At 35.8% G+C, this 26,718-nt stretch overlaps 1 protein-coding gene across 1 annotated transcript in view; it reads right to left on the reverse strand.

The window, feature by feature from the left end:
- The window catches only part of LOC149411814 (opioid-binding protein/cell adhesion molecule-like), a 159,458-nt gene that overhangs the window by 67,465 nt on the left and 65,275 nt on the right, over positions 1 to 26,718 (reverse strand). Inside the window, exon 3 of the mRNA XM_089646247.1 lies at positions 21,946 to 22,159. Within this exon, the coding sequence (XP_089502373.1) occupies positions 21,946 to 22,159 (214 nt within the window). The remainder of the gene's footprint in view (positions 1 to 21,945; positions 22,160 to 26,718) is intronic.

Below are 26,718 nucleotides of genomic sequence, written 5' to 3' on the forward strand. Positions count from 1 at the left end.
CTGATGATGCCTCCATCAGAATACACTCGTGTTTGAATTCCGATGAATGTTGTCAGTGCCCCTACATTGAGCGCTCTACTCAGATGAAGTACCTCGGCCTCACCATTGATCCATATCTCAAATGGAATCTTCATACTCAAATAATTGCAAACAAAATAAGAAAAACCATGCACTTTTTCAGAATCATCCGAAACTTTCTCGGCTTTCAACACCTGAAAATGATTTATTTTGCAGTCTGCCAATCTATTATTGAGTATGGTATCATAGCATGGGGAGGCGGCACTTCATCTGCACTAGACCCAATCATAAAGGCTCAGAAAACAATTTTAAAAATAATTCTAAGGCTACCTATAATTACAGACTCAAATCTAATTTTTGATATTAAAAATGTGTTTGATGTTCGGCAGCTATATGCAAAAACTATCCTAACTCATCTATACTCAAATATACATAATTACTACGAACAAAGTTTTAAAACACGATGTACTCGAAGCAACAACAAAAAATTACTACAAATACCGATAACACATACTACGTTTGGTCAACGAAACTTTAAATACTTTGCGACAAGATTCTACAACATTCTTCCAGACAGCATAAAACAATGTGATACACAAAAAAATTTCAAAGATAATGTAAAAATTTGAATCAAAAATAAGAAAAGGGCCTTCACCGGTGCATTCACCCAAATTCGCAGTTATTGAAGTCACCACATTATTGAGCGAATACTTCATAATACAAGTATAGGTATGTTCAAAGGTACTAGGAACTAATACGAAAAATTCTGCCTCAACACAGGCTAGCCTAGTGAGGCGGTATTTGAGAAACCTCAACTGTACTTTTATTTTCTTCTTACCTTCACAATAATATGTTTGTATTAATAGTTCTTCATTTTTGTAAATTTTATAACCTTAAATATAAAAGTTACAAATCAATGTACACCATAATATGTATGTATTTTTTTTTTTATTTTTATATTTACTCCACACAGGAGGCCCTGAAGAAAATAATTTCCCTCAGGGCCTATGTCATCTTTGGGGATGCTGTGTGGAGGGTCTTTTTGTGGAGAGGAAGGAGTGAACATGGGTCTTGAAGAGTCCCATGTTGTAGGAGGGAGGAAACACAGAGGCCGGCAGTTCGTTCCACAGCCGAGCTGTTGAACTTAAGAACGAATCATAGAAGCGACCCGTTCTCATGTGACAAGTGTCAACTGTGTACAAATGTTGGGCGCGCGTTTGGCGTGTATCCCGACTACGCACCGGTGCCGAAGGGATCAATGACGCTAGTTCCTCAGAGCATCTTCCATTGTAATACCGATAGAACAAGGACAGCATACCTACCTGACGCCTGTGCTCTAAAGATTGCAGTCCGTTTGTTAAGATTGGGGAATCTATCAAACGGACCGCCCGTTTCTGCACAGAGTCAAGGGTTTTTTTCAGGTATTTTGGGGCTCCAGACCAGAGATGGCTGCCAAATTCGACAGTAGGGCGCACTTGCGATTTGTACAGGGTGAGCAGTTGTGTACTATTAAAGTATCTGCGGGCCCTGTACAGTACGCCCAGCTTCTGAGAGGCCAACTTTACTCTATACTCCGTCCAACTTAAGAACGACCTGTTGGAGTACCAAATTAGGTTCGTTCTGCGCATACCACCCCCCCGCTCCTTTCCTTCACCATCGCTCGGCTATCTCCGGCAATCTTCGCTGACAATTCGTTAGTCGTTAGTGCCCGCGCTTAGAGAAATTAACCCATTCAGACCCTGCTATAAAATGGATGTTCAGCCGATATGTCCGAATTCATTATCACCAATTACGAAAAACAAAAAAGGACAGGTAAACATTATTTATGTGTTATTTGTATGACTATTCGATTTACAACAATGCATTTTTATAATTCAAGGATATAGATAGGTAATATATGTATAAAATTTGTGAATGTTGGTGTTGATCGGTTTTTTTATGTTTATAGGTGGTGCACAAACCTCAATGGATAATGATAATAAATATGTATCGAAAAAAAAATTCGGAATATCGATCACATTTTTGATGAACTAGAGGACAATAATGATAATTCGTTAGCTTTTGAAATTTCAAATGAATCATCTGAGGAAAATTATTTTTTTTTTTAATGGCAATGATGATATTTTCAACTTTGGATTGATTTCTTAGCCGATTTGATAAATCTGATGCCTAATAAAGTACAATATGTATTGTAATACTATCATCATCATTATTTGAATGTATTAAAATGTTTAATTTTTAATTTTATTTATCGGTAGGAAAATAAATTAAATAATTAATTTATTAAAATAGTGGGTCTGAATGTGTTAACGCTCGTCCTTTTAGGAGTGGGGTGAAGGGGCGGAGACATGCGCGTCCACGGGTTGTTCTAATCTTGGACCGAGAATAGCTTCGATGGAGCCCCCGTACCTGAGCTGGTCACTTATAGTTACACCAAGCATATCAATGGAAGGCCTGTTCGGAAGATTGCTTCCGTTGAAGGAGACTAGATTATCATTTGGATCCCTTTTAGACGTAATCAGACAGAATTGGGTCTTTGAAACATTAAATTCGACGAGATTATTTTTACCCCAGAAGGAAATACTCTCGAGATAACCGTCCATTCTCTGCTTCAAAGCCCTCCGAGCCGTTGGAGTTTGTGTGCCCTTTGGGGGCTTGTCAAACAAAAAGCTATCATGAACTGTACTGTCATCCGCGTAACAATGAATCGGTGCACATGTCAAAAGGTCATTGATGTGCAACAAAAACAAAGTCGGAGACAGAACCGATCCCTGTGGGACGCCAGCATTTATGGAGTGCGAGGAAGAGGTGAAACCGTCAGCAACCGCCTGAATCGACCTATCCCTTAAAAAGTCAGCAATCCACGTACACAGGGATGCGGAAAGTCCGTAAGAATGCAATTTGTTGACAAGTCCTCGGTGCCAGACCCGGTCAAAGGCCTTGGATATGTCTAGTGCGACCGTTTGGGTCTCACCGTGACGTTCCAGGCACCGCCCCCAAACATGCGTCACATACGCGAGAAGATCACCGCACGAGCGGTTCCGCCGGAATCCGTATTGACGGTCGTTGATAATTTTGTTCTTCTCGAGGTATGTGAGCAGTTTGTCGTTGATCACACGTTCCATCACTTTGGACAGAACTGATGTGATCGCTATGGGGCGGTAGTTGGCCGGGTTGGAGCGGTCACCTTTCTTGGGAATAGGGTGAATTACCGCTTTTTTCCAACCAGAGGGCACAGTGCCACACTTCAGGGACATTTTGAAGAGCTTTGTCAAAACTGGAACTATTTCCGCAGCACACCTCTGCAATACCAGGGCAGGTATTCCATCAGGTCCACTAGCTTTGTTAACATCGAGCCCCCGTATGACGTGGAGTACATCCCGATGCCGGATCCTCAGCTTTTTCATATAGAAGCCGCAGTGAGGAACCGACGGCGGAACAGCACCCCCGTCGTCGAGGGTCGAGTTTTCCGCAAACATTTTCCCTAAAAGGTTTGCCTTTTCGGTGGCGGTGTTTGCTAGTGAGCCGTCAGGTCTGGTAAGAGGTGGCAAACTGGGTTTGCAAAAATTTCGACCTATTGAGCCCGCAAGCGACCAGAATGCTCTGCTGCCATGCGGGCAGGCAGCCAGCTTTTTGCTGATCTGCAGGTCGTGTTCGAATTTTGACCTATTGATGATTCTCTTGCATTCCTTTGCCGATTTGTTGTATGCTGATCTGCTTTCGGGCGTTCGAGATGTGTTGTAGGCTCGGTAAGCCGCGTTTTTTCGTCGAACTGCTTCGGAGCATTGTCGACTGAACCACGGCTTTGAGCCCACACCAGTTTCTTTAGAAGTCGATTGTATGAAGCCATCCATCGCCGAATTGATGACTTCACCAATCTCCTGGGCACATCTTGAAGGGTCCGAAGTCCGAAAACAAACAGCTGACCACGGAAAAGCATTGAAATGGGCCCGCATACCGAACCAATCTGCTGACCTATAGTGCCACACTTTTCTCCTCAGCCTCTCATTGGTTGGTCTGAGGCTAACGGGGATTGATGTCGTCACTAGGCAGTGGTCAGATGATCCCAGAGGCGCTGTGACGTCAATCTTATAACCGTGTGGCACAGTAGTTAAGAATAGGTCTAACAGATTGGAGCGGTGAGTCTGGACATCAGGAACCCTTGTAGGCTCCTGAACCAATTGCTCTAATCCGTAGCAAATGGCAAAGGATTCCGCCTGTCGGCCAGCCGAGTCCGTTGGGCCTGAGAACTTCAACCATGGTTCGTTATGAACGTTGAAGTCCCCCAGAACAAAAAACTCGGCCGAAGGGTAGCGGGGCAAGAGATCATCAATAGTATCGCTCAAATGTTTGAAGAGCTCGGAAGTGTCTGATTCGCTATGGTTCGGTGAGCGGTATAGACATGCGTAGAATCTTGCCGTACTGGCAAGATTGACGCGCACCCACATAACGTCGAATCTGGAGTTTTCCAGACTCAATAGTCGCACACAGTTGACGTCAGCTCGACTATAGAGGCAGACTCCTCCTTTCAGTCGGAATTTGCTTGCGAGGGTAAAGCCCGGGCAGTCCAGATAGGAGGAGTCTGGCGGCTCGGCTATCTGAGTTTCGGATAGGAAAAGAAGGTTGGGACGTTGGGACAAAAGATGGTGATGGACGGAATTTAAATTTGTGTGCAGGCCGCGAATGTTGGCAAAATTTACCAACAGTTTTGGCCCGCACCGGGGACGCCTGCTACTCGCCGCTGTAAAGATGTTATGTTTGTTTTTATGTATATTCATGATTTTAATTTTTTTTTTTTTTTTTTTGTTTTTTGTTTTGTTTTTAAGGGTATGAAGTGAAAGGAAGGTCTGGAATGGAAAGGTGTGAGGGGTGGGTAGGAATATGGGGTTCAGGCTGTCCAGGAGTGATGAGCGTTTGGTTCCAGCCCACCCACTGCGGTGCTAGGCGATAGGCTGGGAGAGTCCGGCTGGAGAGGGCATCCAATGCGCCCCAAACGCTGCTGCTGGGTCCCCTCCGGTCACGAACCGGCACAACAGCAGTGGCGGGGTTTTTACACTCGCTGATGGGGCAGCCCACCCTTAGTCGTGAGCCTGAGGGTCGGGCCCCTGTACTATCGAGCGGCCCGGACAGCGGTAACCGGTTGTAAAGGGTCTCCCTCAACCAGCATCTCCCAACCGGCCCGCCACGCAGAAGGTGGGCCGACGCACCCGCCACCAAGACCTGGGCAAACCTTAACCCATGAACCCGGGCACCCCTGCTAAGTCACCAAACGTAGCGAACCACTTGGGGTGACCTGTGGCAGAGGTGTTGGTCATCCAATAAATGGTTCCCAGGGCGGCGGTACCCATTCCCGCCTACCAAATTGTAAATGTATAGTAATGTAATGTGTAAACTTTCCTAAAAAAAGATATTATTATTATTATTATTAGTTTGTTTTGAAAATTTTCAAATCATTCGTTATAGACCTACGGTCCTCTATTAAACAGGAAAAAGAATAATTTGACCAGATTTTTAACAAAATTAACAATATTTCATTTCAAAAAGTTTTCTCCGTGCACAAAAAACAATGGATTCACCTGATTGATATTTATAAAATGACTAGCGGAGATTTCTGAAAAATCGCGGGTTATTATAATTGTAGGATTGATAAGAATTGCATGTTATATGTAAGCTAAAGAGCGCAGACCCTTGAAAAGTCACGAAACCCGATTTTATGCTCCCTCGAAACGGCTCCCCCGATACGGCTCCCTGACCCGGCTGTCGGCTCTATACCGCAAGAAAAATGAAATGCTAGATAGTTAGTAGGTGTAGGTACGTATGTCTAAGTCCAGATGTCGGACTGCTAGATGCCGTTCACGCCTCTAAGTATGTAAAAACAATTAACATTTGGATAATTTTAATACGATCCTGATAAAAAAATAGTTACCGTTCAATTGAGTCGTGGCACGGTTTACCGGGAGTCGTTTGCATACCGCTCAACAAAAGAGCAGGCTCAATTGAACATTTCCTATAAACGACTCATCGCTATTTCATTGTTCAGTTTATCCATCAATTTCAGTAGTCCGTGTATTAACATCGTACATAATAACTGAGGCACGAAGATTGAATCTATCATTTTGTTAGATAAGTTATGGCCAGCCATTGAATTATTTATTCCTTTTAACTATTGTATTCCACAAATAATATAAATTAAGAATGTTTTAATAATGACTTCCTGAATCACTTAAATTCATCTGATATTCTTCAATTCTCTCATATAAATAAATAATGTTTCTTTTTTTGTGCCCTATAGACTCGATAACTACTAAACCAATTTCGCAGAAAATTTCAAAGTTTGTTCGTATTAGTGCCAGCAGAGAGTGGTTTCGTTGGTAGAAAAATTCGGGGACTACCGAGGAAGACTTATTTATTTATTGGAAAATTTGTATAGCGCCACTTTTGTGAGATATCTATCACCTAAGGGGCGCTTTACAGTTGATGCAGGTATTACAAAAAATATAAATATTACAAAAATAAATTGAAGTTAAGTTAATTAAAATGAAGTACAGGAACAGGTGACACGAAGATAGAGGATGGTGACTCTGCAGCAAGAATCCTAGGTGGTGAAGAAACTGGACCAGCTGCTGCAGCGAGAGAGTCCACCGCCTCCACCTACAGTGCCAGCACGAGGTTCGTCATCCGTACAGGTATGTGTCTGCTGCTATTTAAGCGCTGACACAGTATCCTCACATAGATAACAGACCTCGGCAGCACCGCTGTGACGTTCGGCAAGTCTATCATTCATCTCCATGTAATCTTGTTCCTGGTTTGTGTTAGTGGTGCATTGTACCCGCAATAAACGGCGACGGTCGGGATAATAAATTACCCTGGGCTTAGCGAAACACTTAACGCATTTTCTCTGCATAGGAATGAGGTACACGGAGAAAATATAAGAGTAATGCTGATTTATTAAAAATATCTTCAAATGATTAGTCATCTTGTTAAAAACGGGACTGCAAGGGGCTTCCCGATAAAATGTTGGTAAATTCGTAACAATATCGAAACAAGTTTTAATCCAGCTGCTTAGACAAAATTCAATAATGTAGGGATTCTTATGAACACGTGTTAGGGCATCGTAGGAAACCTACCAATTCATTAGTTAATGGCATACAATCCCGTTTAGTTAATTCGCACACAGGGAGAAAGTATGTGCTCTGTGACGAGCGTTATTTGATTTGTATACAAAAATAAAATTATTTCCGATTGAATTTTGCATAATCGATCATCAAAACTAGTGAAAGGCTGAGTGTGATTTAAAAATAAACTCGGTGTAAAGCCTGGACAACGCCGGGGACTAAAAATATTGTTAATTGAAGTTTAAGGTTAACGTGTTAATGAAATATCTCCAGTTGTGTATTACATGGTTATTGTATATCATCTTCTCTATCCTGTGAATGTGAATGGTGGAAAAAGTCAGGGACAACCGAGGAAAACATGGCAAGATCAAGCGAACCAAATTCTTGAGTCGGCCCATGTCATAAGTCAGAATAACATATGGTTGATGTAAGAGACGATGTATGCATCCGAGTGAAGCAAGAAGTGTCTGCAAGGACCGAGTTGTTTGGTAATCCATCCTCTCTGCCTACCCCTACGGAAACAGCCTGATGATTAGTTAATGCCTTCTGCTGCATTCATGATGCACGGGAAACAACATCGATCGATAAATCCCCATGTAATTAAGAAATTGACGAAATCCGTCATCTTTGGTTTTTAGTTATGACTAATAACCTCATGAAGTAGTATATATTTTTTTAATGTTTCATTTTATTTAGTTGCAAAAAAAATCATTTTTTTTTATAATGAATAAACCTTTATAAATATCTAAAATTTTTCTTTATAGTGTTTAGGCATAACCCACGAAAAGCTGCAAGGCTTTTAGCTTCTTTAACATCCGTTTGTAGTTTATTGAATATCTTGAATCCTTTAAAATAGAGATTATTTTGGGTTCCCGACAAATTTTTTTTCGGAAGCCTAAAATCTCCACTGCTTCTTGTGGGGTAGCCATATGTTTCGAAATTGAAATATACATTTTAAAAAATGTGATTCAGGAGAATCTTATTTTGTGCTCAATATAAATATTATGGTATTGTAAATTATACGCTGTCTCACACTCAACATTCCAAGTTTTTCTGCATAATAGAATACCTACTACAATTCAATACTGCTTGCATGCGTCTATTTTGAATCATTTGCAATTTTTTATCTGTGTTTAATTGCACAAGAAATTGACACTAGAGCAGTAATATAAATGAGAGGCTATTATACTTTCATAAACTAATTTTCTTATACATCTAATTTATTTCTTATTCTTCTTACAAAAGATTACCTTTATTGCCATTTTTTGTAGCTAATAATTAAAAGTTAGAGTTAAATTTGAGTTGATTGTCTATTATAATGCCTAAGTATTTGATCAACTCCCTTTTGACTGTCAAAAAGTACATGGGGACTGCCAACGTATATTTAAGTCCTTATTTAAATTCGACACTGTCAATTTTTTAGTATTTATTAATGTAGTCGTCTGATGTTTAGCAATGTCAATTTATAAACAGATGCTGTCAGTTTTTTTTTTGCTATTTGTTTTTGGGGTATTATGCCGTGTTGCGCTAACTCCTTCTTTAGCCAACGTTTCGGACAGCATTGCAGTGTCCATCATCATTATTTAAATAACACATCTGCCCTGATGATGGACACTGCAATGCTGTCCGAAACGTTGGCTAAAGAAGGAGTTAGCGCAACACGGCATAATACCCCAAAAACAAATAGCAAAAATACTTTTGGCCGTGAAAATCTTAAATCATATTAGATGCTGTCAGTGTTGCCGGCGTACGTCGATTTGAATTATCAATATCGGTCTGGATGTCAACAGTGCGACCGTGCTGAAATCGGTATAAAATTATCGGTAGTTAACGCCTGTTAATCCGTCATTTTAAAGATATCGATTTCACTGTGCTACACTGGTCTTTATTTATTTTACCCCCAGGTCTTCAGAGAGCTCAATAAAAATGTTTATCCTTTTAAGAAATATTAACGACACTTGAAAATGTTAAATCACTTTCAGTAAAAGTAAGAAAAAAATGAACTTACTTCGGGAACATGAATACGCCAACTATAAACTTCTATCTGCATATATCTGTAATGAATTCACTACACACATGTTCATTGTAGCTATCATCATAACGTCCGAAACAAGATTTTTTTAGAAAACTAAAAAACTTCTCGTATCTAAAAAAATCAATTCCTCTCTTTGAAAAACAAAAATAATTAAAACCCTTGAAACACATCCGACTCCACAAATTTTTTTGTCACAGAATAATATTGATGTTTATCAACCTGTATAAATGTAATAAAATGGTAAAAGAGTAGAAAAATAGTCCAACAGAGGAAAGCTTTTTCATTCCACAAACAAAGTTAATTTGAAAATCATGTCTAATTTTAGATGAAATGCTGTTTTTCTGTGTGCCATCGCAATTGAGGGGGAATTTTTCTGGAAACTGGGAGTATTTAATTTTGAAAAAGAAACTAAAAAAATAACATTCATTACTATAATACGCGAGTAAAAAATATAACACAATGAACAGCCGTATTTTTTTGTTGCTTTCAAAAATAGCAATTATTTTGCTATTTTTTATTTTAATGAAATGTTTTTTTTGACAACGCTCGTTATTTTGCCAATTGTACAGTTTTTATTTTAAAATATATTAAAACTTTTACGTATTGCATCCAGAGTTAACACGAATACATTATCTACTCGTGCTGATGCACATATTACGTACAGCATAATTAATCTTGCCGCTGGAGCTATATATTAAATAATTCGTTATTTAATCAATTTCGAACCCTCTTTCGAAACCTCCGAATCTTAATATGGAGACATATAAACTGCTTAAAGTGAAGAAGGCCAATAAATGCACGAACATTTGATAATTTATCTCATATTTTCAGATATCGTAAAAAGTTAATAAAACTGACGTTTGTGGTACTTTCTTGGAGCAATATTGAATATTATGATTTCTGTGCGTTGTCTATGGCCTAGTTGATGATCACCGATATAAATATAAATTCGAACATGCATTTTTTACATCTAAACACATGATAAATTTGTAAGAAAAACATATTTAAACAATTTAAGCTCGTGGAATGTCAATAAAAAATAATTCAGAAGAGAAGTAAGACATCTCTTGCTATAGATTAATCGAAGATTCCAATGCGCCTTAACTTTTGAAATAATTCCAATAAATGTTTAAAAATATTTCTTCAAATTGGCCATATTTTAGTCAGCGGATGCTTGCGAGTGTTTGCAAATTGCCCAAAATGTGATAAAAACGTTCCAATTTGATTTCGAAAAGAAAGATTAACAAACAACATGTTCAATAAGTGTGGGAAATATCCCTTTTTGAAATAATTACTCATACAGAATATTCATTTATTAGAGTAAAGTTAACCCCCGTTTTGTGGGAAAGTTTCGTGTACATTTTTTCAAAACATCAAGTGCTGTGCCTGTCGTAATATTTTTCTATATAATCAGTGAGTGCATTTTTTTAGTCCTTCAACAAGCCTCAGAGGGTTCAAAAATTTCAATGACTCATTAATAACTTTTTCTCATAGTAACAAAGTTAAGAACACCATTGTGTTCTGTGATGATAAGATCCCCTTTAAAGTTTTTTTAAGTTCCACTTAGAAGCACTCCATCCTGAAAATGTTGAATTAAATTCAACATGTAATCATCACATTTTAAATATTGCTAATTCTATGCTTAAGAAAATTCCTAATGTCAGAATCATTTCCAGGAAAAACTGTCTTAGAGATAAATAGAGTGAAAGAAAAACGTTTTTTGAAAATATCAGATTAAATTCAGTTTGATGTAGTTTTACTATTACTAAAAAATATTTATATTTTTTATGCAAAAGGAGTCCTAACTGCTCCCAAACGTCTCGAGCCATTGAGATCGTCGCATCTCCAATTGGATTGAATGTTATAAGGCTGAAGGTAGTGGGGAGGAGAAGGAGATTGGGGAGAGCAAGGTGGGGGAGTACCAGGCTTCAGATCTGATCACCAAAGCATGGTTAAAGCCATTTCACGCTATACTTCGTGGTATTTTACCAGGGCGATACTGAAAGTATCTCAACCACTCTGGAATTGTTAGATCTAATTAAATATGCATGCGCACTAAGGGATTTGAATACGCTACTTCCAAATTCGTAGACTAAGATCGTAACCATAAGAAACCGTAAGACATCAAAATAATGGAAAATAGAGGTTAGAAGTTAACCTAAAGAGCCGTAGTGGATGATAATACTCTCAGTATCACCCTTGAGACAGTGCACCATTTGAATGAAATGGCTTAAGCTATTTTAAGTGACCAGATCTGTGAGGGCAGGTACTTCGTAACTGCCTTCTTCCATATCCACTGTTGCCTCCTCTCCCTACCTATCATACAACCCAATAATATCCCTGGATTGATATGGGGATGCCATAGTTCTACTAGCTCCGAGCATTGCATTCTGAACGGTGATTTCTCACCAACGATATACTGAAAGTATCTTTGGGGATCAGGTGGAAGGCACGAAATGAAAGGCGTGTCGTGAAGGTCACTGTGTTTTATTGATGAGTCAGGTAGCCGTGACGAGAGTAGACGTAGGACAGATGTATTCACCGGATGCTGGCTGTGTTGACAGGTCAAGGGCGGGTCAGTGAGTCGACGCTGGGCGCTGGTGACCGGGACTCGATGGTGGTCAGGCACTGGCGACCTGGGGAATCAATACTCCAGTGCTGACGAGACGGCCAAAGGAGCTGCGGACCTTGTAGGTGGTTGAGCGGGAGCTGCGTAGACCAGTGAGGATGCTGCGGGTCCTCGTGGTGGTCATGGTGGCGTGGATGAAGCGCTGGTCAGAGACGCTGGAACCAGAGCGTTGTAATCCGTGGTAGCGCTGGCCTTGGACGGCGATCTGGGCCAAAGCGCTATGATGATGTCCCGATAGAGTCCATGATTGCACGGGCGAAGCCGGGTAAATTGTCCTTCGCGCAAAGGTTCGCGAATTATCACTCGTGAGATTTATCCACTGACGGCAGGTTGATGACTGACTGACTGGCTGCGTCGGGCTTATTTATACTGTTCGGCCGGTGACAACAGAAGGTAGATGAATGGCAACTAAATCGAAGCCACTCGCTCGGTCTGGGCCTTTCGCGAAGTTTTGGCGGCGCGGCAATTATGCCTAGGCTATAGACTTGAACCTTCTGGCGAGTTCTCGTAATATTCCAGACTGACTTGCGATAGTATTGTCGCCGATTGACAAGTAGGTGCTTGTAGCAAGTAGGTTGCTTTGTTTTGATTTCGATCCCGGCTGCGTAGTTCGGGAGTAGGTACTAAGTAGGTAGAGCGGTTTATTATTAATTATTCAAACTGGATTCTTCTCGACGCTACATATCTATTATTTATTTTCAAATATCAAATCTATTCTATCTACTCTCTCTATCTATATCTCTGTCATTTAATAAAACTGATTTTTTAATTTTAATTTTTTTGTATTATTTATCTCAAAGTAAAAAATATTTCCATGTAAAGCATACCATGTTGTATGAATAAGTTTGTAATTTCTCTGTCAATATTTTTTAATTTATAAATTTTTTATTACTTTTTTTTCTTGCTAGAGCAATCCCGATGAGATTCAAAACTCATTGTAGGACAAGAGGAACTTAATAGGTACAATTTTACATTGGTATTTTGATATCAACATTATAAGTTTCACATACGAAATAGTACAAAAATAGAAGAAGATTATCATCTAAAAGCATAATTTTCGAAACATTTGGGTAAGCATTTTAGGTATCTAGGATTGAACGGTAAAACAAAATGTAATATATAAAAAATTTGAGCATTTAAAGTTCCGTATTTGAAACACATATTTTATAAAATCACGACTTTATGGTAATTTCAATGATTTCTAATGCGTATTCGAACTTACTGCGCTATATTTCTCAAGCAAATCCGTTAAGATCAACCCTTAAAATAATGATTAAAACCTAACTCAACAGGGCCAAAATAAAGCAATGATACTTGAAACTTTTTGCGAATCGTCAGGGATTAATTCAAATTTGATTAAATTTAAAACTTATTCTTGGCAGGATGTTGTTTCGGTTCTGAGTAATAAAACTCACCATTCCTTCTTGTATCCCCGACCAATTCATTCCAGAAAGTAATTAAGGGAAATTAGGGTTACTGTCTTTGAAATAAAACAATAGATGGTTCGAAAAAGGTACCGATAGACCGGGAAAGGAAAAAGTTCGGTTGCGTAAATTTTATTGGCAACGTAACGGCTTTCAACGATAAAGTCTGTTTGGAATAACGTATCTAGTAATCAGTGGATTTTTTTCGTACTTTACACATCCAATCTTAAATAAACCTTCTTAATCTTATTTAACCTTGACATAAACATTAACCTATTTTAATGGTCTTGTGGGTGAAAATCCGTTGTGAACCCCAACACTTTGAAAATAGACCACTTTTGAACTTGAACTTTGAAAAACAAGAAAGATATTGCGGAAATGATGTATGTAAAATATTGATTGGTCATATTGATTATCCAGTTATTTTGTCGTAAATCATTAGTAAGCATGTAAGAAAGTTAGAGATAACTTGACCAATCGGTGGCTGAGTTGACATCGCGTTTGGGTCCCACCCAGGCGTAGCGTGTTCAATTCCTCAATCACAATAAAAAGCAACATTTTCCGCTTACTGTGGTGGTAGTAAGAGATTATCAAATATTGTCAGGTTATTCGTAACCCGGGAATGTTTGTCTTTCTTTTAAAGTGAAAAAAAAAATCATTATTTCATCATGAAATTGCTTCAATGAGGCTCACGAATATAATATACATTATTACGATCTTGAAGATGGTTAATAATAACTGAAACTAGTTGACTATTCGTAAAATTGTATTACATTTAAATTCAAATAATTTAATTGAAATTAATAAAATAATACGTTTTTACCACTTTTATTGTTTATTACCAATATGTTTCATGAGCAACGCTCACTTCTTCAGGGTTTTTAATAAAAGTTTTATTAAAAACCCTGAAGAAGTGAGCGTTGCTCATGAAACATGTTGGTAATAAACAATAAAAGTGGTAAAAACGAAGTATTTTATTAATTTCAATTAAAATGGTGCCACAAAATAAGTTTGCTGTGTTAGAAGAAGTCAAATAATTTAAATGAATAATTGAATGCACATACTTATTTATTTATTTCAAGCTTTACTTTAAATACAATATCAGATCTTATTATCTAGATTCGATGTTAAACATAGCATCGTATATAGCATATATCATCGTATCATAGTATGTTAGATAGTTTAAAGTTTTATATAGTTATATTGACGTACTGCAAATCCTCTTAATATCCCAATTGGGCGTTAACAAATAGTTATATAAAATTGTCCTATTAACTGCTTTATTAAACAATTTAATGAAAATTAACTTTGAAAAGTAATTTTTCATTTAAATTAATAATATTTTATCCCTTTATCAAAATTAATAATTGCTTTTGCAAAATTTTCCGTTTGGCTAATTTTCAATCCAATTATATAGTAAGTGCACAGATATATTTTAAATTAACTCCAAACAGGAGGCCCTGAGGAAAATAATTTCTTTCAGGTCATTGCTTGTCATCTTTGGGGATGCTGTGTGGAGGGATTTTTTTTTATAAAAAGAGGGAAAGATCTGAGAAGTAAAAAGTTATGAGGGGTTGATAGGAATCTGGGGGTCAGTGTGTCCACTGCGGTGCAAGGTCACGATCTAGACAATCCTAACCCCATGAACCCGGGTACCCCTGCTAAGCCACAAAACGCAGCGAACGAAGCTAAAGGTTCCAGGATGGCGGTACACATACCCGCCTCCCAAATACCCAAGTTATCCCATTTGAGGATCCTTCATAATGACTTTAAACCTTTCTTTGCTAGATCCGTACCACCTGCCATACATTTTTCTGTAACTATTAACAGATATTTTTGTAGGATAAAAATTAATCAACTCATATTATTTATGCGCAATCAAGAAATAATTTTCAAGCACTTTTAGAGAAATCAAAAATATCAAATATTATTTGCCAAACTTATTTACAAATAACTTATAATCCATCTCCGTAGCACGGAGTTACGTTATTCCTTTCAAGATCCTTTGCGGAAATGCTCTACTTATAAACATAATTAGTCTTACCTTTCCCGACATAAGCACCCACCTGGCTTACGGTGGATTGAGTATTATAATTATAGTTATGACTCATAACAATGGAACGCCTCCGTGCATACACTAAAACAATATTAGCTATTTCCTCAATCTTGGTTGAGGCGACAGTAGGAATATACACGAATTGTGTGTGAATAGATTTCACGGTATCGTGAATAGACTAGACTCGACTATAATGTACAGTAACCCCTCGGGTATTTTAGTGTCTTTTAAAACACGTTTCACCAACAGTAGTAGTTTTTCAACCATTAACTTGCAAGTCATAAATTCACCTCACACCTAATTATTCGTTCATCACAAATCATTTTACCACAAATAATTATTTAATGCTTGACTTCTTTGGATATTCCCGACTTTTTCAAATATTTATTTATTTATATTTTCTTTTATTTGTTTTAAGGAACATAAAAAGACTTAATATAAATTTAATAGAGGAGGAGGAGCAACAAACTCGGCTATCAATTACATAGACACCGCACAGAAAACGATCTTAAAGGTAATACGAAAAAAACATAGACTGACTGATACATACCAAATATTCAACAGCTGTGACGTACTAGATATACGCAAATTATACGTTAAAACACTACTTAACTAAATTTTTGACTATAATAATAAATTTCAACATACACAAAATAACACTAACAGACCAGTTAGACAAGCGTACAAAGAAAACTTAAAAACTCCGTCAGTAAATTCAAGCTTTGGACAAAGATACTACCAATACCATGCTATAAAAACTTTCAACAGTGTAAAATTTGAAATTAAAATTGAGGAAAATAAAAATAAATTCACATACAAAATTACAAAATCGAGTAAAGAACAAAAAAGACAATATTACCAAAATGTCATAGCATAAAATAAAAATAAAACCTACACGTAACACACAAAACCAATATAAACACACATCACTCACAAACTCACAAGATTATTTTCAATGTTATTATTTTTTAATTTTAAATATATTATTATGTATTTTCAATTTTAAATGTATTATTTTCTCTTTAAATGTATTATGTAGATTATATTTTCATATTATAAAATGAAGGCCTCAGCACGGGCAAGCCACCCAGTGAGGCCTACATTACTGGAAAACTTATAATGTTAAAAAATATGGTACCAAATAATAATTAAAAAAATATATATATACAAAGGATGATGTAAATGAAACAGACCAATTATAAATGTTCACAGATGGTTGATTTGGTAACATACAAATAAGTAATTAATGAATGAGAATCATGTAATATCATAGAATCCACAATATTGCCGTTTGAATGACCGTTTGACTTTTATTCGACTCAGTATCTCAAGCTAGTGCAGAGATATTGCGTTACGTCTTTCTCGATCGTCCCCGACTTCTTATACCATTCAAACTACTCTTTAAACACAACTATATGTATACAGCATAGATACGCTGTCTTTACAATGGACAGATGGGGGCGCTTTTGTGAGTTGTCCCATAAAAAAAGAAAGAAAAAAACTAACAAAAAACTAGCCTAACCTAATCTGTTATTCATTTTCGGTTTTGTCTATTTCATCCAGTTACCCGAATACATTGCGAACAGATGGCCTCATTATACAGGGTGTCCGGAAACTCGTAGTACAAGCGGGAAACTGGTGAATCTACATCACATTTGGAGTCGATTTTGTAGTATATATTTTTTTATTTGAGCTTTCGTTATCGAGTAAATCGAGTTTGAAGTTGATTTTTTTTTTTTTTTTTTTTTTTTTTTTTAATCAAATTCTTATAAATTATTACTGAAGATCAAAGTACCCAACTAATTAAAACTATTTGAAAGTAAAAAAAATGAAGAAACTCGGATTTGAAGCATTATTTTGAAATCACCCTTCATTTAACCCGGTGTAATCATAAAATATTTCTGCTCTGCAGGGTTAAAACATCTGTTATTCAACCCTAAGCACCAGAAAAAACTTTAACCCTAAAATAGCCGAAAAATATATTTTTTTGGTTTTTTTTTTTTTTTTTTGAAAATGCTCAAATCAAAAAACTTTATGTTTTTTTGGGTTCCCCATGTGGTGTAGATTCTCCAGTTTCCCGCTTGTACTACGAGTTTCCGGACACCGTGTATAAATACGTATTAAAAAGATTTTTTAAAATCCAACATGCTGAAAGAGATACTGCTAATTTTGTCGTCAAAATTACCCTTTGAAATTAGAACGTAAAATCGCGCCCTAATGATAAAATCTACCCCTTTATACGCGTACAATTTAGTTTGCAAATCGAACGTATTTCAACCCCTGGTAGCAGCAAAAAAGGTTAAATTGTCACCCCGTAAATACCCTTTGTTTCTCTCATTTTCCGTTACGTTTTTTTTTATCTCGCCGCACAGAGCCATAAATATCTAAAATCGTGGACAAAAAATAGCCACGGCATAGCCGTGAAGCGAAAAAGTGCCACGGGTATGACCGGAAAGCAAAAAAAATTCATTTCTAAAAGTCTGTCGTAAAGTATCAATAACGGTATTTCACGTCTCATTTTTTCGCCGATATTATATTGACAGGGGTTTTTCGGGAGGGAAAAGGATTGGCATTTTGGACAGGTTAATTTCAAGATTTATATTTTACGTACTGACTCTAATTGCTAATTGGAATGACGAAAGAGAATTGGAATTTTTATGTGATGAAATTGTGATAAAGTTAATTAATGTTTATTAATGGAATTACATGTGGGCTTAAGTGAGTTATAGGATTGTCGAAGTGTTGAAATAAATACGAGTATATGGGGGAAATGTACATAATATCGAACACAAAAAAGCTTGTAGCATGTATCAGATTAATATACAGACTTTTAGATATATTCAAAACCTCTTCGTCCTGCATTTAAGCCTAAAAATAGTTATGAATGTATCTGATATAAATTTCTCTAATTAATTAATTTAAATTTATATGCGTAACATAGGCCATTAACATATATAAAAACTTAAAAGTTTTAAGTACAAAGTATAAGGTAAAAGGAATTATTGGATGGGGGGGGGGGGGGGGGTCATACAAAAAGATTCTAACCCCGATCAAAGTGGTCGAGAAGCTAATCCTCAAAGTAATCCTAAAGAAACCCTCCACGTATCCAACAGAAACGCTATTTACAGATTTCGGGGTGCCCCGAGTAGAAGATATATTCAAGAAAAATGCTTTTTTTTTTTTTTTTTACAGTGAATACCTCAAAAGAGTCCCAACTGCTCCCGTCTGGAGCCAGTGAGACTATGGCATCCCCAATTGGGGGATGTTGTGAGGCTGAAGGTAAGTGGGGAAGGGAAAGAGGAAGGTGGGGAAGTACCTGGCTATTCAGATCTAGTCACTAAACACGGCCAAAGCCATTTGGAGCAACGTTTCAATTCTGAATGGTGGTCTTACACCAGGGCGATACTGGTAGTATCTTCCACTCTGGAACGTGCCGCAAATATACTATATATTATTTTAATTTATTAATTGTGAAATAACACAAATTAATCAAATAAAATTTATTTGCGCACGCCGGGTTCGAACCCGCGACCTTCGTTATGGCAGTCCAATGCGTTACCACTGGACTATGCCGGCCGTCGATATAAATTCTAATCTTCATCTTTATAAATTATCCAAATTTATAAAGATAATATAATTAAAAAAATTGAAACCCACTTATCTAAAAGATATCAATACAATATCAAAATTCCAAAATGTAGTACCAAACAAATGCAAAATAACTATAAATATTTAGGAATGAAGTATTTCAACAACATTCCGATTGAAATAAAGAAATTAAAGGATATTAACATACTTAAACTAAAACTGAAGTTAGTCTTTCAGAAATAATTAACTAAATAATTGCCTGTTTTTCCCTTCATTGATATTTATTATCAGTCTATACTCATCTCCACTGTATTTAGATTTTGTCTCTTTATATATTGTTCCTATCATATATATACTTACTTACAGCATAATGATTCTATTTTTCTTATAATTAGTGTAACTCTCTCACCAAGCACAAGAACCAGTTTCTTCATTGGTGAGATTGCGAACATAAATATATTTTGTAATGTAAATATATATTTTTATGTACTCATATTATATCCTGTACCCACTTATATATTATATTAAAAAAAGGGAATATCATCAAAAAACCAAAATCCTGGAAATATAACAAGAAATACAAAAGACTTCACAAACATTGTTAAATCATATGACTTTACTTTGCATACGCATGAAGACATTTAGAGTTTGTATATATTTTACATAATATAAACAAAATGAATAGATTCAGAAAAAAAAATTAAATATATTTCTTGCAAATCGTACAATAGATTTTATACTTAATTATATTGAGTGAACAACGTGCAGTTATTATTTGAAGTGTCTACTGCTATTTTTGTAAATCTAGTTAATGTACCCACTCATTTTGCTTTATTATTGTTTGACGTGTAATTAATTTGTAGGGACGTTCAATAAATAAATAATGTTAAGAAATGTTTTTCAAATGGTTGTTGCGTTAATTTAGAGCTTTTATTTGTTTCCAATGACACAGAGTAAAGATAAATTTAGTGGGCCATTTTTTTACCCATCTCACATTCAATGGATATAAAGATTCAAAATGTTTCAATACTGCCTTATTCTGTATCAACTTTCTTTTGAGAGGATAGCATAATTTTTTAAATTTTTTAACAGTAACGGTAAAGCATATTTGTAATATACCAAACTTTTATTACGCACGATTGGGTGTTTTACTAAATTATAAGTGCACTTTAAAAATATTGATAAATGTTGATTGAACTGATTTTTAGTTTGAACACAGCGATAAACATCAATTCATTTAAAAATATGTACCTTCTTATGACTTGTGAAAGTATATGATATTATAATGATTGTATATTTTAGTAACATGATTGCATCTGTGTTTATTTATTTATTTATTTATTTATTATTATTACATTTATTACATACAAGATATACAGATATAAAAGGAAGCTTTGACTGTCCAACTAGGAAGTTTCCCGTTTTAGGACAGTCAAATTGGCAGGTTGCGTGTACATAATTCCAGGTAGGTACATGTAAAATATAAAATAAAATTAAAATATAACATATAAATGTAAGAAAGAAAAATAGAAAGAAAATATTTTTTTTAGGAAAATACAATTTAGCAGTAATGAACAATAAAATCCAGATAGGTACATGTAAAATATAAAATAAAAATATAATATATCAATGTAAGAAAGAAAAATAAAAAAAATATTTTTTAGGTAAATACAAAATACAAAATCGAGGAAATCAACTCAGACTACGTTTTTTAATAATTTTTCGGAATCTGTTCTACCTAAGTCTAATAACCATTTAGTAATTTTAGTCCCGAAGGCTGATAATTCACATAGTTTAAATTGAGAGGGGATTTTGTTGTATATTTTTGGTCCCAGGTATGAGAAAACTTTTTGATAAGCCGCAGTATTGCTAGTTGGAATAGAAAGGTCGTTTCTGCTCTTACTTCTGGTGTGATGATTATGATCGACTGTTATCGTTTTGTTTTTATTTTTGTGGACGCAGATTGTTATTTTTTTATGTAACACTGTCGAACATCAAGCACATTAAACTCCTTGAAGAGAGCGTCGCTCGAGTATCTGAAGGGTTTCTTCATAATGACGCGTAGAATGGATTTCTGTGCCTTCAGTAGCGGGTATAATATTGTTAATCCTGTTCCACCCCATCCAATGCAACCGTAGGTTATGACGGAGTTACAGAGCCCGTAGTATATTTTTTTAATGTCTTGAGTTTTTATAATTTCCCGCAATGCTATAAATATATAAATAAGCTTGCGCACTTTATTAGCTGTGTTTTCAATTTGTTGTTTCCATTTAAGATGGTTATCCACTATTATACCTAACAGACGTTGTTGCCTTTGAACAGACGTTGTTCCCTAATTCATACATTTCCTTATGTCCTAAATGCAGCACTATGCACCAGGCTAACATAAAAAAACTGTAAATTGTCCCTTTTTATTAAATGTGCGTTATTAGCTTCGTACACAATACCTACATACAACGTACCTTGAGCGGCTCCAAACTATCGAATAAATAAGTAAGCATACAAAATATCTGAAATCAGTATGTTAGAATTCATTTAATAATAGTTTAATAATTGTGTATTCGGGCTCTCCTATAAAAGGGTCAATCTTTTTACGGTATCACTGTTTCCTGTATTTTTGTAAGTTGCGTTACACTAACTAATTACTGGAACTGCGTTATTGATAGGAGGTTCTCTGCGCTAAAAATTTGCTGCCCATTTTTGGAGGAGAATAATAGCGACTGAATCAGTCATGGTTCGCCTCAACATTCCTTTGACCCTTTCCCGCAAACGAGTGCAGGTGCTTTGGGAAAGCGAATGTATTCTGGACAATTGCCTAAAGTCAGCCGCCTGAGATCGGTCCGGAAGGAGCAAATTATACATATGCGTTTGTGGCATGGTGTATTCGTTTTGCTTTTTTATGAATATAAAAGTGATTGTTTTATAAGGAATATAGTTCTAATCAAGGCGTAGCCATTGTCTCAAAATACATGTAATCTAGTGTGGAATTTCCAGGGTGTTTTAGACGGAACATAAAAATCGATATAAGGGTGAAACGACGAAAATGAAATGAAAATAAAAATCAATCAGGGTTAACTCACCAAGCACATGCAGCCTCACGCGTCGCACCATGGGCGGATGTGTGGATACCTGGCACTCGTAGTTGCCCTGATCGCGGGCGGCGACCGGACGCAACACCATACGCCAGTCCGAGGGCGGCACAGCTTGCAGGGTCCAGCGGCCGTCGCTGGCCAGCGTGAGCCGCCCAGCCGATAGAAGGACCAGGCCGTCACCGTGTCGGCGTACCCAGGATATCTGGAAAAACAAGCGGTGTTAATAATTATAATTTCGGCTGTTTCTCTGTGTAACTCACATTGAATGACCTCAAAAACTGGGATTTGCTTTGATTTTCAATATTGCGGGAACGATTTCGACATTTGATAAAGCTTTGTAAATAGTGGGGTCCATTCGAAAGGTAAATTTTCGATCGTCTTTGGCAAGAGATTTACTGAGTCCTTGGATATTTTAATGAATTCTCCCAGCGTCACAAATCCCACAATTATAATTTTCACCGTTTTGCACTAGTAACTATATTAAAAACACAATAAATGTAAAATTTGATGAAATTAGTTCTGTGAAAAGTGTAGACCTCGAGTTGATTATTCCGATTTGACAGCACGTAACGCTCTTGCGAACTCCGACAGAGTAAAATGTACTATCTAACACGACTACCACTAACACTAACAGACACATTCACTTACCAATACGAAGCATGATCTAGGCAACAAGTTTGGGGGTACTCTTGATATATTTACTGACACCATATAGAATTAAGCGTAATCACTTTGTTGGATCCTACAAATTATAGCAGCGTTGATAATGTAGTTTAAGTGATTTTTCGTATTTGCAGTATTAATTTCTATATTATTTTACGTTTCTTTTACATGTTTAGTATTTTTTTTTCATATTCAGTTTATTAATTCACTGTTATTTCATGCTTTAAAAATCCTACAAAAAATAGTAGCGTTGGGAATGTTTTAGTGATTTGTCTTTTATATAGTATTATTCCAGTTTCTATTTTATTAAATGTTACTGTTACACGTAAAACTAATACGATTTCATATTATCAGTTTAATGTTAGTTTATGCTTTAAAAACTTTGCATATAATATTTGATTTTTGATGGGACTAAACGTTTCTGTGCAAATAAAACATGTTTGTTTTACAAATATTCAACTAAATCCGCGAGGATAGCTATTCAAAGTAGTTTATAGTCTCACAGTTTAAACAAAACATTAGACTTCCTCTGTCAGAACGTTTATTCTAACTTTAACTTCACCATTATAGCGTTTTCTGCCAGAGTGGGGGAGATATTATAATATGTACTGCACATTAGCGAGCCTTCCTAACTTAACAAGGCCTTTCTCTAATGAACTTAGCCCAACTAATCTTGTCAAATCGCGTTCCCAGCCTAATGCCAGGCAGACTGTATAGTACTCTAATAGAGGGAGTACTGCAATTTACATAATTTAGAGTCAACACTACTACAGACTACAGCACAGTTGGGCATAATAACAGATTAATGGAGACAGGGTTACAAGAAAGTAGTTGAGAACTGAACGTCGTCATAAATCTTGGCACTTTAATGTATTTCGTAAACTAACAGATAAGAGATTTATTCGTAGAATTGGTCATGTATGGTAAAATTCAATCGCATAAAAATATTCGCTGAGGACTGTAAACTTTTTGTTACAGAATTGCTAACTTTGTGACCACTATACAAAAAGCACCCTATTTATAAGGCAGAGTAGGCACAGGTGAAGGACCCTATACAACTTTATAACTGGGCGAACGCATATCATTTTCTGTTATCGGATCTTCGTAATATGAATATGCATATATATAAATAATCAGATGTACACTGGAATATGCATCGCCAATTTAGAATCCACAGTATAAAGTTCACATAGATAGTATAGAACTAATCCAAAACAAATTTATAAAATATATTACCTCGAAATTCAACAATAACTTTGAATGTACATTTGAAACTTTGCAGCAAAGACGAGTAGTAGCTGACTCAATATATATTCACAGAATTTTAAACAATAACATCGACTGTACCGAATTCTGTCCCTTATTAATTTTAACATACCTTTGAGACGTACACGACATACAGTGCTATTCCACACGCTTAATTATAAAACAAATGAAGCATCTATTTCGCCAATTAACCGAGCTCTTCATACTATAAATAATATTTGTCTTAACTCTAACATTGACATTTTTTCGGATTCACTGCCCAAATTCAAACGTGGTATCATGTCAATAATTTAAACTGTTCAATGCGCATATATACAGACACACACACACATACACAAAAACTCACACATACATTACACACAAACACCTATATACTACATACGTCACATGGTAATTAAGGAATAAATATACCACGCAGACATTACAAGGAAACATATCGTAGGTACCCAACATGAAGTATCTTATTCCTGTATATTGTTTCATCTCTGTAAAACATGTACTGTCTAATTCTATAATATAAAAAATAATAAATATGGTCTATGGTCCATAATCCCCCAGAAACTGGGCGTACTGTACAATGTACATAACACAGGGCCAGCAGATAATTTAATAGTTGACAGCCTTGTTGACCCTGTACAAATCGCAAGTGCGGGCTACTGTTGACTTTGACGGCTACCTCTGATCTGGAGCCCCAAAATACCTTTGACTTTGTGCAGAAACGGGTCGTTCTTTTCATACATTACCTCTTAACAAACGGATTCCAATCTGTGGAGCACAGTGGAAATGCTGTCCTCGTTCTTCCGGTATTTCAATGGAAAAAGTGTGATAGACCACGGTATATTCTTGTGCTTTGTCCTATTTCAGAATATCGCTCACCATACATTCCTATTGGGATTGTAGGTCAAGCCGTCATGGGTATATCATCATCTCCCAGACCCATTAACCGAAGCATATCTGATAATTTGAAAGCCGCTCTAAAACTTGTCGGTCGTCGAAACATTTCTTATCAATTATTGACCGTGCTCGCAAATATCTATAACTGACTATTTACGACGGATTTAGTCAATATAGTATTGCTATAGGGTTTTATGGACTGAAGAACACTGTCCAAAACGTTGGTTAAAATGGGGAAAGCGCAACACTGTATAATACGCCCACAATAAATCACAAAAATACTTAAACAAATCTCAAATCATAACCAAAAAATGTGGTTATTTTAAATTCAGTTTTATTCTGCAGCTTACAAATAATGGTTTAAAAAAGCCACCATTTTTCCAGTAAAATTGATTGCATTTTCATGAGTTAATTTATTTTAATGGTTTGATGTATGGAAAGCGTAAAGGAAATTGAACAAAAACGTGCTGCGGTTTTCAACTATCTGTTGAAAATATACGATTCAAAAGATACATTTTGGAAAACTAGTTGAAAATTCATTAGATTAATTTGCATTCCCAAGAATTTTTTTTTTTGAAAATTGATTAAATAAATAGGAATCACTCACTGAAAACAATGAACAGAAAATCCCTGAAAGTATGACTCAGTAGTAAGCGTTCAAAAAGATGAAGAATACGGTTTAAAAGGAAGATATGTAAACACTTATGTAAGAGGGAGCGAGTCAATATAAAAAAAAATCAAAACTAATATTCGTGCGCGAAAATATTTAATAAAGGACAACTTATTTAAAATATAGGAAAAATCTCTCAGTAAATGTGATAAATAGCATTTAAAGAAATGCTGCATTTTTTTTGCATAACTATAACATGTTAATTAACAGAAACAGATGCGTTTTAAACTTTTTCGAAAGAAACTTAATTTAAAACTTAATAAATAATAATTACTTTTTCGGTTCAGCAAATGTGCAGAGATTATATTAAAAAAATAAAAAATATTTTTTGAAAGCTTACACTGTTCAACGGTAATATAGATTCGGAATGAAGGCTCTTAAATCGAATTGTAATTAACGTTATATCGGACGTTCTAGTCAAACGCTACGAAATGTATACGATTGTCAAATGTTATAGATAAACTTAAATCAACTTCATAAATGGTGTGAACAAATATTTCCTTTTTGAACATTCAGAAATGTCAAGTAATACGATTTTCCAAAACTCATTATAATATCTTACACGAATATACATTAAATAATATTAAATTAATACCGGTGTCACAAATTCGAGACTGATGAAAACTTGACATTAATTGCACACATTAAATATATAACTTATAAGGCTTTAAAGATGCTTGTCTCCCTTTACAGAACTTTAACTGAAAGTTCTGTAAAGTTCTGAAAGTCCTTAGATTGTATGAGAACCCTTATTTCATTAGTCAGGAGTCAAGTGGAATATTATTTACCTATTTGGTCCCCTTTGTATAAAGTTCACTATAACACTCACAAATTTCTAAGGTACGAAAATTTTAAGTTGAAAATTCCAATTGAATACGTTAATTATGTCAGTTTGATAAATCAACTGCATTTGTAAATACTGTCTGCCAGGAGAATTATGCCAGACCTGGTTGTGTTACACGGAGTCATTAACAACCTAACTGACAGTCCTGCCAACGTTGCCACTGTTAAATTACATGTGCCGACTAGGAAAACAAGACAAAATGTAACATTTTTCTGCAATACATATACAACCAACTATCAGACACACTCGTTAATCAATAGGATGCACGACCTTGGCAACAAGTTAAGGGGTACTATTGTAATTACTGCGCATGTACTTATTTTTATTTTAGTTTATTTTTTTTTTATTTAGTAAAAGATTGTACATTTATATACATTATTTACTTCTAAAATAACTTTTTGTCATTGTTATTTTTTCGTATTGT

The sequence above is a fragment of the Hesperophylax consimilis genome, chromosome 24 (genome assembly GCF_061612785.1).
Source record: "Hesperophylax consimilis isolate HC1 chromosome 24, BYU_Hcon_1.0, whole genome shotgun sequence".
NCBI classification, from domain to species: domain Eukaryota; kingdom Metazoa; phylum Arthropoda; class Insecta; order Trichoptera; family Limnephilidae; genus Hesperophylax; species Hesperophylax consimilis.